A 14,851-nucleotide genomic window follows, 5' to 3' on the forward strand; every position below is an offset into this window, starting at 1 on the left:
TGGGATACTTCAGTTCGCTAAATTGACCAGCAGTATCTATGTGGATGTAAAATAAAGGTCTACATGTTTCAACCTGTGATGGAATCTACCAGGTTTTCGTCAGGACCAAGTGTGCGGAACCTGGGCGGTATACACTCGCTAAGGTGTATCCAACCCTCGGTCCCTAAGACCAAACTGTATACTTGCAGTTGGTGTCCTCCCAGCCTTATAGGTGAGGATAAATGGAGAAACCTGTGGAAAAAAAGAAAACAATCACAAACAAACAAATTACGTGCCTGTAACGTAGGGTAGTTTCTCAGTGTTCAGCATGCTCCATGCTCTCCCCTTCATGCTGGAGAAATCAATCCCAGGCAGTGCATACTATAGGGTGGCAAAAAATGCTGGCGTGAGCTAGCGTTGTGACCCAAGTATGCTGGGACTGCAAAAGGTTGATTCTGGAGAAAGGCTCATTAGCCTGTGCTTTAGTTCTAAAACTCACATATTCACGCTGATCAATATTCGTGCGAAGGTGAGTATGAATTATATTTATGTCACTTTTACATTAATTAGAAAAGTGGCTATCATCGCTCACATACAGTGGTGCAAATGTATCAATAGCATGCATTGTTAAATGTATTGTCAATAAAGCATCGTCGATATAAGATGGCAGTGGGAGGGTACAAGGAAGAGGGGTAAAATCTTACTCAGAGTAAGAGTTGGTTATGCTTCATGGGGTCGAGGATCAGGCATGTTCCTCATGAAACTAGTGCTTTGTAGGTAAAAGGCAAAAGAAGGAAAAGAGAAAAACTCTTAAATGCAATACGGGCGAAAACGCGTAGAAGAGCAGGCAGGGAAATGCCGAGAGCTCAACACCGTGTGACTCACAGTATCAGCTGATGGATGTGCCCGTGTGGCCGGTAGATAACTCGGCCTCACAAAACTCACTGTTTCGTGGGAAGGAAAAGGCCGTTATGCCTGGGTAGGGGCGTGGCTATGCGTCACGTGTTAGGCGTGACGCAAGGTAATTATGGCAACCACCGAAGCTATGCTTTGTTTTGCTATGCTATGTTTTGTTATGCTATGCTATGTTTTGTTGTGTTGGTATGCTATGCTGTGTTTTGCTATGCTATTATGTTTTGTTATGTTTTGTTCAGCCATGCTATGTTTTGTTTTGTTAAGCTATGCTGTTTTATTGTGTTTTGTTATGTTATGCTATGATTTGTTATGCTATGCTATGTTTTGTTTTGCTATCCTATGCTTTGTTTTGTTATGCTATGCTATGTTTAGTTTTGCTATCCTATGCTTTGTTTTGTTATGCTATGCTATGTTTTGTTGTGTTTTGTTATGCTATGCTATGTTTTGTTGTGTTTTGGAAGGCTATGCTTTGTTATGCTATGCTATGTTTTGTTATGCTATGCTATGCTTTGCTCTGCTATGCTATGCTATGCTTTGTTATTCTATGTTTTGTTATGCTATGTTTTGTTTTGCTATGCTATGCTTTGTTGTGTTTTATTATGCTATGCTTTGTTTTGCTATGCTGTTTTGTTATGCTATGCTATGTTTTGTTTTGCTATGCTTTGTTTTGATATGCTATCCTATGCTTTGTTTTGTTATGCTCTGCTATGCTTTGTTTTGTTATGCTATGCTATGCTATGCTTTGTTTTGTTATGCTATGCTATGCTATGTTTTGTTGTGTTTTGCTATGTTTTGTTTTGTTGTGTTTTGCTATGTTTCGTTATGCTATGTGTTGCTGTGTTTTGTTATGCTATGTTTTGTTATGTTGTGTTATGTTATGCTATGGTTTGTTTTGCTATTCTATGCTTTTTTTGTAATGCTATGCTATGTTTAGTTTTGCTATCCTATGCTTTGTTTTTTTATGCTATGCTATGTTTTGCTATGCTATGTTTTGTTATGCTATGTTGTGTTGTGTTTTATTATGCTATGCTTTGTTTTGCTATGCTATGTTTTGTTATGCTATGTTTTGTTGTGTTTTGTTATGCTATGTTATGTTGTGTTTTGTTATGCTATGTTTTGTTGTGTTTTGTTATGCTAAGTTATGTTATGTTTTGATATGCTTTGTTATGCTATGTTTTGTTATGTATGCTGTGTTTTGTTATACTATGCTTTGTGTTTTGCTAAGTTTTGTTATGCAATGCTTTGTTTTGTTATGCTATGTTTTATCTTATGTTGTGTATTGTTATGCTATGTTTTGTTTTGCTATGCTTTGTTATGTTTTGTTATGCTATGTTTTGTTGTGTTTTGTTATGCTATGCTATGTTTTGTTGTGTTTTGTTATGCTATGCTATGTTTTGTTGTGTTTTGCTATGTTTTGTTATGCTATGTGTTGTTGTGTTTTGTTATGCTATGTTTTGTTATGTTATGTTATGTTATGTTATGTTATGGTTTGTTTTGCTATCCTATGCTTATTTTTGTAATGCTATGCTATGTTTTGTTTTGCTATCCTATGCTTTGTTTTTTATGCTATGCTATGTTTTGTTATGCTATGTTTTGTTGTGTTTTGCTATGCTATGCTTTGTTATGCTATGCTATGCTTTGTTATGCTATGCAATGTTTTGTTGTGTTTTATTATGCTATGCTTTGTTTTGCTATGCTATGTTTTGTTATGCTATGTTTTGTAATGCTATGCTATGGTATGTTTTGTTATGCTATGCTAAGCTTTGTTTTGTTATGCTATGCTATGCTATGTTGTGTTTTGTTATGCTATATTTTGTTGTGTTTTGTTATGCTAAGTTATGTTTTGATATGCTTTGTTATGCTATGTTTTGTTATGTATGCTGTGTTTTGTTATTCTATGCTTTGTGTTTTGCTATGTTTTGTTATGCAATGCTTTGTTTTGTTATGTTATGCTATGTTTTATCTTATGATATGTGTTGTTGTGTGTTATGCTACGTTTTGTTTTGCTATGCTTTGTCATGTTTTGTTATGCTATGCTGTGTTGTGTTTTGTTATGCTATGCTATGCTATGTTGTGTTTTGCTATGCTATTTCTTGTTTTGTTATGCTAGGTTTGGTTTTGCTATCCTATGCTTTGTTTTGTTATGCTATGCTATGTTTTGCTATGCTATGCTAGGTTTTGTTATGCTATGCTGGTGAGGGTGAGTGAGGGTGTGTGAGGGTTAGGGGGTGTGAGGGGGTGTGAGGGTGAGAGGGTCGTGAGGGTGAGTGAGGGTGGGTGAGGGTGTGAGGGTGAGGGTGTGAGGGTGAGTGAGGGTGTGTGAGGGTGTGGAGGGTGAAGGGGTGTGAGGGGGTGTGAGGGTGAGGGGGTGTGAGGGTGAGGGGGTGTGAGGGTGGGTGAGGGTGTGAGGGTGTGTGGGTGCGTGAGGGTAAGAGGATGTGAGGGTATGTGATGGTGAGGAGGTGTGAGGGTGGGTGAGGGTGGGTGAGGGTGAGGGTGGGTGAAGGTGAGGGGGTGTGAGGGTGAGGGGTGTGAGGGTGAGGGGGTGTGAGGGTGACGATGAGTGGGTGGGTGTGAGGGTGGGTGAGGGTGAGGGGGTGAGGGTGAGTGGATGTGAGGGTGTGTGATGGTGAGGAGGGGTGACCAGAGACAGACAGAGGCCACTGGAGACAGTCAGAGAGCAGCCTAGACAGGGGAGAGAGCGCGGAGAGAGGGAAGAGAGAGCGGAGAGTAAGAGGGAAGAGAGAGTGGAGAGTGAGAGGGGAGAGAGAGTGGAGAGTGAGAGGGGAGAGAGCGGAGAGTGAGAGGGGAGAGAGAGGGGAGAGTGAGAGGGGAGGGAGAGTGAGAGGGGAGAGAGAGTGGAGAGTGAGAGGGGTGAGAGAGGGGAGGAGAGAGTGGAGAGTGAGAGGGGAGAGAGAGTGGAGAGTGAGAGGGGAGAGAGAGTGGAGAGTGAGAGTGGAGAGTGAGAGGGGAGAGAGAGCGGAGAGAGGGAAGAGAGAGTGGAGAGTGAGAGGGGAGACAGAGCGGAGAGTGAGAGGGAAGAGAGAGTGGAGAGTGAGAGGGGAGACAGAGCGGAGAGTGAGAGGGAAGAGAGAGCAGAGAGTGAGAGGGGAAAGAGGTCTGACACTGAGATGAGAGCGGAGAGTAAGGGGGGAGGTCTGACACACACTGAGACGAGAGTGAGAGAGGTCTGATACTGAGACGAGAGTGCAGGGACGGTGACAGCAGAGTGCGCTCTGACTCAGAGGTGACAGGCGGGTGAGTGCGCCGGCGGTCGAGTCTCCGGCGATGGTCGGGGTCCGAGATGAGACAGAGGCCGGGACTCAGCAGTGCTGCGCTCTACCTGTTGCTCTACCTGTTGGTAAAAATCACATGGGTATTTCCAGTAAAACCTACGTCACTAAGCTGGGGCAGAAGTGTCAAGTGTTCGAGGAGTTCGTGAGCCATACACTCTGGGGGGCATGCAGCCATGTGGGGCAAGCCGGAGCGGATCCCTTTGAAGCACGGCCTCGCGGCCATGCTAGAAGTGTGTGTTAATTAGGGGGAGGAGAAGTGAGGCCAAGTGCGCTGGGGAATTCGTGAGCCATACACTCTGGGGGGCATGCAGCCATGTGGGGCAAGCCGGAGCGGATCCCTTTGAAGCACGGCCTCTCGGCCGTGCTAGAAGTGTGTGTTAATTAGGAGGAGGAGAAGTGAGGCCGAGTGCGCTGGGGAAGCAACAGATGGCTTTAATTTAAAGCTCGCAGAGGCAGGCGGCTCGGATAAAAACGCGGTCACGAGAACTCATGCACTCGTCGAAATCCGCTTTAGTTAAAATTTTTGGTTACACCGTAATAGGTCTCTCTACGAGACCTAAAAAGGGGCAGTGTGAAAGCTAATTAGCAAGGGAAGCTCATAATGGTCAGACAAAATATGTTGATGGTATTCATATGGAATGATAGTGTTAGCTGATCACGGGTAGATGGTGTGAACAGTGAACTGCGAGAATAGAATTGCGTGACTCAAATGTACTAGCCATACTGGGTGATATTAAAATATCTAGGGTATTGAACCAGATATATTAAGTGTTGCTAATTCATCTTTGGAGGACTGAGCCCCAGGGGATGTTATCATTTAGTCCAGACACATGTGTGGCAAGCCTATAAATCCAACGTTGCTCTTTCTCAAAGAGACGTTGTTGCACTTTGGGCCCTGTCTGAACCTGTTCAATGACTGTCCACTCCATGTCATTAGGGGTGTGATTCTTTTCTAAAAAGTGTTCTGTCAGTTTCGTAGCACTCTTTCTGCATCTGATAGTACTGCAATGCTCGCATATCCTTTGTTTAATTTTCCTGCACGTCATGCCCACGTATGATTTGTTGCAGGGACATCTGATGAGATGATGTTTTTACTGTTGCAGTTTGTGTGTGCCAATTGATTCCAAGTTTTTCGAGGTTCCAGAGACAATGTCTTAGTGTTACTGGTTAAGTGGCACACACTGCAGTTACCACAACGGAAATGGCCTGTCACATTATGGAGCCCCCATGTCTTGGTAATTGACTGAGTTTTGTTCTGATTAGTGTCTTCAGGTAGGGTATTCACCAGGGAATCTCTCGGGCTGTGGGATTTTTTGAATGAAAAAAGGGGTTTCTCCCAGTGGAGATTCCCTGTGTTTAAGATGGACTAGTGCTTATTGATAGACCTAGTCATCAGATTTGATGCTGTATTGAAGGTGGTTACGCATGTAAGCGGTATTTCTTGTTCTTCAGTTCTTTTGTCTTCAAAAAGCGCTTCTCTGGGTTGGTTACGCGCTCTCTTTTGACATTTTTGGATTATCTTTTTGGGATACCCTCTGGTAGTTAGTTTCTCAGTGAGAATTCCGGCTTGTGTATGGAAGTCATTTATTTTGCTGCAATTTTGGCGGAGTCTCAAGTACTGGCCATGAGGTAAATTTTCCCTGAGTGGTCTAGGATGGAAACTCTCAAACCGTAGTAGATTATTTTTGGCGGTGGGTTTATGGTAGGTTTTTGTCTCCAGGCGGTCATTCTCCTTTGTTATGGTAATGTCCAGAAAAACCCTTGTGTCTTTGTCAATGGTGTTGGTGAATCTCAGATTCTGGTCGCAGGTATTAATCCAGATGATGAATTAGTGGAGTGTTTCTATGGGTCCATGCCAGATGGCAAGGACATCATCAATATATCGCTTCCAGAAACTGATGTGGTTATGGAATGGATTTTGGTCACTAAGTATGAATTTCTGTTCGAAATCATAGACATAGAGTCCTGCCACGCTGGGGGCAAAAATGCTTCCCATGGATGTCCCCCCTGTCTGGAGGTACAGGGAACCTTAAAATTCAAAATAGTTCTTTTCAGTGCAAGTTTTGCACATTCAAGGATCAATGGCTTTGGTGTATTGTAGGTCCATGGGCTCTCATTCAGAGTTTTTTCTAGGACTGATATGGTATCGTCCTGGGGTATGCTGGTATACAGGCTTTCAATGTCGAAACTAACCAGGATGGTGTTTTCGTCCACAGTAATATCTTGTAGTAGTCTAAGTAGACTCTTGGTATCCTGTAAATAGGTGGAAGTTGTTTGTACAAGGGTTTTAAAATAGAAATCGCAAAAGCGGGACAAAGGTTCCAGTAGGGAATCTATCCCGGACACGATCGGTCTTTCGGGTGGAGGGATCTTGCCTTTGTGCATTTTCGGCAGTATGTAAAAGTACGGGATCCTGCCCTCCGCGCTGCTCAGGAAATCCGCTTCTTGCTTTGAAATTTTGCCCACCATTACATTTGGCTAGTACATTTGGGTCACGCGATTCTATTCTCGCAGTTCACTGTTCACACCATCTACCCATGATCAGCTAACATTATCATTCCATATGAATACCATCAACATATTTTGTCTGACCATTATGAGCTTCCCTTGCTAATTAGCTTTTACACTGCCCCTTTTTTTACATCTTACACGTAACTGAATGGGCGCAGTAAGATTTATTTTGAATTCCATTTAATATCACCCATTATGAATAGCGCATGGGTGTCACGCCTTGAAATTCCTACAGTGACCATCACATGGTGCCACTCCATATGAATATTATTGATAATTTTTGTCCAACCATCATGAGCTAACACCTCGTGGTTCCCATAATGTTCCCATGCCTTAAGCTCTGACAACGCCCGTTTTTTCCATTAACCACAGGCATAGATCGCCTACCCTCTTGGCTCGTTTATTCTTTAATTTGCGAACACACATTCACCTCCCTTTGGAATCGCCGGGCCACCGTTTCCCCTAGCTTCGGTGGTTGCCATAGTTACCTTGCGTCACGCCTAACACGTGACGCATAGCCACGCCCCAACCCGGAAACCACCGGCACATAACGCAATCACCCGCAGTCTCCCACTGCTATGGGGAGCACAGGACGGCGTTTAGGCATAACGGCCTTTTCCTTCCAACGAAACAGTGAGTTTTGTGAGGCCGAGTTATCTACCGGCCACACAGGCACATCCATCAGCTGATACTGTGAGTCACGCGGTGTTGACCTCTCGGCATTTCCCTGCCTGCTCTTCTACGCGTTTTCGCCCATATTGCATTTGCCTTTTACCTACAAAGCACTAGTTTCATGAGGAACATGCCTGATCCTTGCCCCCATGAAGCATAACCAACTCGTACTCTGAGTAAGATTTTACCCCTCTTCCTTGTACCCTCCCACTGCCATCTTATATCGACGATGCTTTATTGACAATACATTTAACAATGCATGCTATTGATACGTTTGCACCACTGTATGTGAGCGTTGATAGCCACTTTTCTAATTAATGTAAAAGTGACATAAATATAATTCATACTCACCTTCGCACGAATATTGATCAGCGTGAATATGTGAGTTTTAGAATTAAAGCACAGGCTAATGAGCCTTTCTCCAGAATTAACATTTTGCAGTCCCAGCATACTTGGGTCACAACGCTAGCTCGTGCCAGCATTTTTTGCCACCATATAGTATGCACTCCCTGGGATTGATTTCTCCAGCATGAAGGGGAGAGCATGGAGCATGCTGAATACTGAGAAACTACCCTACGTTACAGGCACGTAAATTGTTTGTTTGTGATTGTTTTCTTTTTTCCACAGGTTTCTCCATTTATCCTAGCCTATTAGGCTGTGAGGACACCAACTGCAAGTATACAGTTTGGTCTTAGGGACCGAGGGTTGGATACACCTTAGCGAGTGTATACCACCCAGGTTCCGCACACTTGGTCCTGACGAAAACCTGGTAGATTCCATCACAGGTTGAAACATGTAGATCTTTATTTTACATCCACATCGATACTGCTGGTCAATTTAGCCAACGGAAGTATCCCACAACTGATTTTAACATTGTCCAGTAGCTTTAGAATAAATATTTTTTTTCAATAAGTTATACTCGGCCAATTTTTAACCTCACTTTTTTGCACCACATTCACAAAAAACAACCCGTTCCACTGTAGTCAGGTGTCGCAGTACACCCGGATGGCACTCGGCTGTCCGGGTGGGACCCCGATGATGAAGCATGTCACCAACCAGGTTGGTGAGTGAGGGGTCTTCTAACAAAATAATATTTTTCTTTTGTTACTTCTCCATCTCTCTACATACCATTTAGGACCATTGACTTGGTCCAATGGTGATACTCCTTCATTTGTTTATATAGATTAGGGTCCAGGGGACCAGGAGTACCTCCCTCCACTTTTGTGGAAAATCCCTTACTCTCTCTCTTGTTATTGCACAGCTTGTACTACCACCAAAAGAGCCTGTTGCAAATTTAAAACTGGATTGTTTTCCTTTTTGAATTGAAGCAGCTGTTGTGTAATGATCAAAACATTCAGATTGTTCTGACTGGGGTGTTCTATATAACTCTGCCCTTCTTATGAGCTATGAGGGTATCTCCATTCATTTGTGATTGAGACCAAGAGAAGGGAGATACAGCTCAATTTTTAATATCAGTATTGCATGATCAGTGCTTTGTATAAAGTGTACACTTAAGTGTTGTGATCTCTGAAATAAACTGTAGCTGCAAATGATGTAATCTAGAATGGACTGTCCACTGACTCCCATTCTTGTAAATTGCACAAAGATATCTCCTTCCATCTTACCATTCAAGATTACTCCACTAATTCCACAGACCGGTGGTAAGATTAATTTCCCTAGTTTATTGCCTATTATACACTCTGGAAAGACAGGGTTTGGGAGAGACCAATAATCATCTAAGTAATTTTTGCTAGAAGCTGTGCCCAGGCTATTGGAAATTTTCGCATCAAGTCTCGCAGTAGGAGGATTTGTGGATTCATTTCTGTGTCTAAGGTAGATTCGATTAAATCAAAGATACGAACGAGCACTGTTTCGTGTTCTAAGCCCGGGGGCACATAGATATTTAAAAGGAAAAGTATTTCTAAAGAGGTGGAACTCTCCTTCGGTATTTTCAGCTGATGGCACTTAAATAACCTATTTGAGTTATTTCAAATTAGATTTTGCACATAACTTAATTTTTACCACAATAACTAAATATAAATGTTATACTTTATGTGGGATTTTTCAAATTTAAATCTTAAGAAAAATATGTTTAATTTAATATATAATTACCTATTTATCTCGAAATGAAGGTAATAATGCTTCAACATTTTTAAAATGTGTTCTACATTTTGAATAAAGATTTTAAATTAATATACATTAATATTTAACGTAAAAAAATATTTTTACTTTTTTTAAAAAAAAAGTTGAATTCATTTTTTTACTTTTCCTTATACTTTACCACTGGGGAGGGATCTGTGCTGGATAGCAAATACCTCTGCCTACGTGTGGAAAGTTACAAACAGCAATTTTACACTTGTAAATAGACCTTCACCAATGAAATCGGGGGAGGAGACATGTACATCTACACTTTTGACACAGTACATTGCTCAAATGTGTAAGAGTAGGTAAACTTACACATGCAGATTTACTAATGTGTAAGTTTACGTTTATGAACAGCTCCCTCGGTTTGTTTGGTCTACCACTCACGCATTTTAGATATTAACCCGTTGGCTGCTTCCGCGATTTTGCGTCAATGCGGCCGTTTTAAAAACCGGGCGCAGCTGCGTCTGCCATTGGCCGACGGCAGCACCAGCGAGGTAGTGGTGCCGTCGGCCAATGGCCGACGGCAGCATGGAAGGGGTTAAACCCTTCTTCAGGAGTCAGAATGTTACAACTGTCCTCAATCACCTGAGAATAATTGATATTGACCTAACTTTAAGCTGTTTAAAGAAGGCTTAAACATTTTGACTCCAAGGATGCCAATATCTAAATGACAGAGAAAACAGACATGCTTCCGCCTCTACTGAGAAGCAGAAACCAGCACTTCAGGGAGAGTTTGAAATCTCCTAGAAAACAACCTAATTTATGCTTATCTATTTTGAGGAGAAACCATGATAAGATTTGGGAAGACTATGAAGATGATCCACCACCACAAAGAGCAGCACAGCAAAATGATGGTACCATCCTTTAGCACCAACAAGGACAATGTAATCATGCATACTACCTGTTCAGTTTACAAGCATACTACCAGCAGATGTGAACATAACAATGCATTGGATTATATTGCCTTCCACTGACATTAACCAGATGTTAACTTACATAATGAAGTGCATGACCCTGGTTTCCCCCACTGCTCTTTCTCATTAAGTGTGGCTCCTGTCCTTAGGTACTATGCATCAGATTACATAAAAATACACAATCTATAGAGCAAGTGGTGGCTTGAAGACGCAGTCCGGCAGTAAAAGTAAGAGAGGCAGTTCAAACTGCTGCTCTATTTTACTTAAAGCTAAGTCCAGTAACTACTTGGAGAAGGTTAGAAACTCTTGCAAAGGAAACTGCATTCCTTGTGACCCTTCAGGCCCCCTATCAAGGGGTACCTTCAGGGAGTAGGAGTGCACAACATGTATGCAACTCCTAGGTAGCCAGGTTAAGTTGTCCCTTAGACTCTCGTTGCCTGTCCATCGGAGTATGTGCACAGGTATTCACTCATTTGCATGAGTCTATGTCCCGATATAAATTAGGTACTTTCCCTTCACATTGCGCAGGTGTATAATGTGTGCCTGCACAGTGCATATTAAAGGACGGACTGCACAAGCAACTGCTGCTCCTTCCGTAATCAGAAGGTGCTCTAAGAGCGCAAAAAGCAAGAGAAAACAGCTCCAGCATTTTTTTAACAAAGCTCTCGGGGTAAAATAAATTTGCTAATGGAGCCTCCCATCTTGAACTGGTGAACTTCACCAAGTCATACCCTAACCGTACCTGGAAGTAATAGAAAAATGTTAATAAATATTTAAAAGACAAATCAAATCACTCCTCCTTCCACAAACTTTATCTCTGAATATATTCCATTAGACTCTCACAGCAAATATTAACTTCATACATAACAAATTATTACTGACAATCTTTACAAGTACATACCTTTGCAAACCAGGAGGTATCAAAATCAGTTAATATGTCAAGCTTGTTTTTGCTAATTTTTGTAAGAATTTGAGCAGCTGGTAGTAATGTAAGACAGCGTGGCCTGGCTTGGTCAGTTCTGGAATGGAGTAACAACAACCCCTAGCAAAAATGGAAAATATAACAATAAATAAAACATTGTCTTATGATTGATTTGTAATGTTAATAAAATCAGTCCAGTAGTATATCAATGTAGCTGTCCACTGGCATTCACAGAGAAAGGAAGTTACAAATACCATCATGGTCATTTAACCGTATACTTGCAAAACCTCCAGATAGCTCTTGTGCACAAATGGAATATTTGCCCTTCTGATAGCCACAAGGATCTTGCTAGAAATTCAGATTTTCAATATCCACTTACAGATGTAGAAATTAGATTAACCCACTATATAAAAACAAAAGAGAGCAAATGATTTAAAACAGTAAAGATAAACCAATCCTGATGTCAGGGTGGTCTTGCATAAAGCTTCTACAAAACATTTTAACATCATTGTTGTGCCGCTGCTAAAACAATTTAGGTTGCGTGTGCTACATTGATTCCATCAGTTCTCAGAGTCACAGTTCAGTAATTTAATTACTAAAGTGGTGCAACACTTCTGAACTCATCAACTGCTCAAAATCATTTGTTTTAATTCATTTGACGTATTTATCAGGGAAGGCAGCTAATTCTAAAAATGTTTAGGGTCTGTTGCGCTATCCACGATTCATACACAATAGAAGCTGCTGAGGTACTATAAGGTACCAGGAGCGCTCTACACTCAAAAAGTCAATTCCACAAACAAGCCCTTGGTACTGGTCACAAAAACCTACACAACACACTTATCTCAAGGCAACATCATATAGATGGCTCAGTCATGCTCCAGCAAAACCTCAGTCTCAGACCATGTGTCACGTTGTGATTCTTTCTATGAATGGTGCCTAGGGACTTTCTAACTCATTCAGAGTAATACACATACATTTTCAGAACTTGTTTAAAAAATTATAGAAAGTGCCCCACTAAGCAACCACCATAAGCCAGTTGGCTATTGCTCACCAATTAGCTTGCTGTATCATCATCAGCACTTTCCTATGCTGAAAGGAGGACTAAGCACTGCGTATGTCACTACTGGTGCTCAATGTGTACAGCTACTGATTAACATCACAAGAGAGCATCAATCTCCTGTAGGTCCTCTAAGAAGACAACCTTCCAAAATAAGTATTAGTAAAATATCATGTTTTTAAGCTTAATAGGGGATGTAGTTAATTTGATGTTCAATCTCTAAGGTGGAGATGGTCTCTTCATTGAGAAGAAAACTTACTTAAGGCCTTCATGAAATCTTCAATCATGCAACATGTGAAGCTTCTGGTGTAGCACCAATATGTTGATCTTCTTCCCCTTGATCTATTCTAGCTGTAGAACTGGTAGGTATTTGTTTTCCAACCCCTGATTTATTAGCAGCAGTAAGTAAAAGTCTTTGTTCTTCTGTAGTTTGGGGGTGTACGCAACCACTTTTGTTTTAGTATGGATGGAACCTCCTGACACACCCTAGAACCTAAAGAATTGACAATCATAGGAATGTTGGATGGATAACTGAAAACCTCATTTTGTTTATACTCCATATGTTTCTCATCCATCTGTGTTTTGCTACATTCTCACATAGCTGGGAATATTTGGTGGTGATATCTCCATCAGGGGTTTTAAAAGGTAGGTGAAGGATTTATTCAGTTGAAGGGAATTTTCCTGTGACAGTGAAAGGCTAATGCTTTCCAATGGTGGAAGAAATATGGCTTCTAGAGTTAAGCCTGTGACTGATGCTGCTGTTGCATCTATCTTTGCCACTGAGGTCTATTAACCTGCTACCTCTGTCCGTTAATATAGTCTCTGAGGTGGACTATTTGGAAATATTTTCTCATTTGCAAGCCCAACAATTTTAGGGTCTCTGGTTTGGTTTTCATTCATTGATTTTCATCAGTGGTAGGAGTATCAAAAAGAGAAAATACAGAAAAAGAGAGATCAGATATGGTATGTTAAGCCTCTGGGTAAAAAAGTTAAATTGAATCCAGAATATAGGCTTCACATCCAAGCAAATAAAACTTGGCTGTATCCTAGCTGTTTTTTAATGTCTCATTAATCTCCCTTTTTCCTCAGTGTGGATGTTCACTAAACTGATCCAGTGAATCTGAAATGGGTGTGACATTATCAGATCAGGAAAGTTACAGAAATATGACACACCATTATCCATTTGTCTGCTCATCTTCCCCTGCGGCTTCATGGACATTACATCTGTGCCATTTTCTATTTGGCAAGTTGCACCAGTATGATTTTAGAGGGAGGGTCATCTTAGTGGGGTGTTCGGACAAGGAACTCAGAAGGTAGACCATAGTGTTTGAAAATGCCCTAGAAACAATCTGGGGACAAGTTGTGCTCGTGGTTTTGGTTGGAGGGATTTAAAGATCAACAATGTCTACAATGACAAACAAATAGCATTAATGTTTGGTTCCTTTGCAGCCCTTTTTCTATACCACATGACAGCAAATTATACTAATAAATGGTGATAGTTAGGAAGTGATAGATTTCAGGAACTGTGAGGAACACAACCTGAGAAGGAATGTTTAGCTGTTGTTCTGTGTCCCTCTCCAGGGTGCTGATTGTAAAGTGTTACCTCCCTAAGATAACCTTCTATTGCATGTTCCTCTTGGGACGTTGTGCTCCAGGACACTCCATCCAATGACATTTTAAATAAATCACACATAACAAGAATGCTACTTCCCTGGGGTATAATTCCTTGAAACCTACCTCTATAGTGCACAATTCTCTTGCACGCTCTTCCTCAGAGCGTTCCTTGCTCAGGCTTCCCTCTATTGACCATTATATTGTTATTCATAGGTGTTATTTCACCTCTTCCTTCGTAGTTTTTGAGGTAGAGGAACAGGAATACATTATGGTGCTTAAGGTGTGCCAGGCACTAGAAAGGAGGCTGCAGCTTCCCCAAGTCATGGTTTTTGCTACTATGTGGGGTCCTGATTCTTCCTTCATTGCTGAAGAGCCATGAGGTCATCATGCAAGGGCTCTTGCATTTATATAGATAATTTAATGACATGTATCTTCTTCTCGGATGGTATGCATTTGCTTAAAGTGATTCCACACGTACATTTGAGGTCAACGGCCCGATCGGTAATGTGGTCTTTGAAGTCAAGATCTTAGCAGCAAAAGGTGCCACGATGTGGAACGATGTCAACCATGATCACCCGTGGTGATGTAAGTCTTTGCCTGGAAAACCCACACTGTGTCATATCAAGTTCCCCCACAATGCTTAGATGGGTGTATCATTTCAGCAGTAATGCAAAAATGGAATGTGTCTGTATAATTTAAGGGAGTAGAATGGAGATTACACAAACATTATGTTAATCCTTCCAAAACTTCTTCCCAACACAAAAAGGGGGCCCTTTAAAGGGGATCTTATCAAATTGATCAACAAAAATCCTGTCAGTAATCAATT

General features: G+C 41.5%; 1 protein-coding gene across 1 annotated transcript in view; it reads right to left on the reverse strand.

Moving 5' to 3' along the window:
* The window catches only part of LRRC9 (leucine rich repeat containing 9), a 1,011,210-nt gene that overhangs the window by 352,592 nt on the left and 643,767 nt on the right, over positions 1-14,851 (reverse strand). The window contains exon 20 of the mRNA XM_078660357.1: positions 11,334-11,474. Coding sequence (XP_078516483.1) covers positions 11,334-11,474 — 141 coding nt within the window. The remainder of the gene's footprint in view (positions 1-11,333; positions 11,475-14,851) is intronic.

This window comes from Lissotriton helveticus, chromosome 9, assembly GCF_964261635.1.
Source record: "Lissotriton helveticus chromosome 9, aLisHel1.1, whole genome shotgun sequence".
Classification (NCBI taxonomy): domain Eukaryota; kingdom Metazoa; phylum Chordata; class Amphibia; order Caudata; family Salamandridae; genus Lissotriton; species Lissotriton helveticus.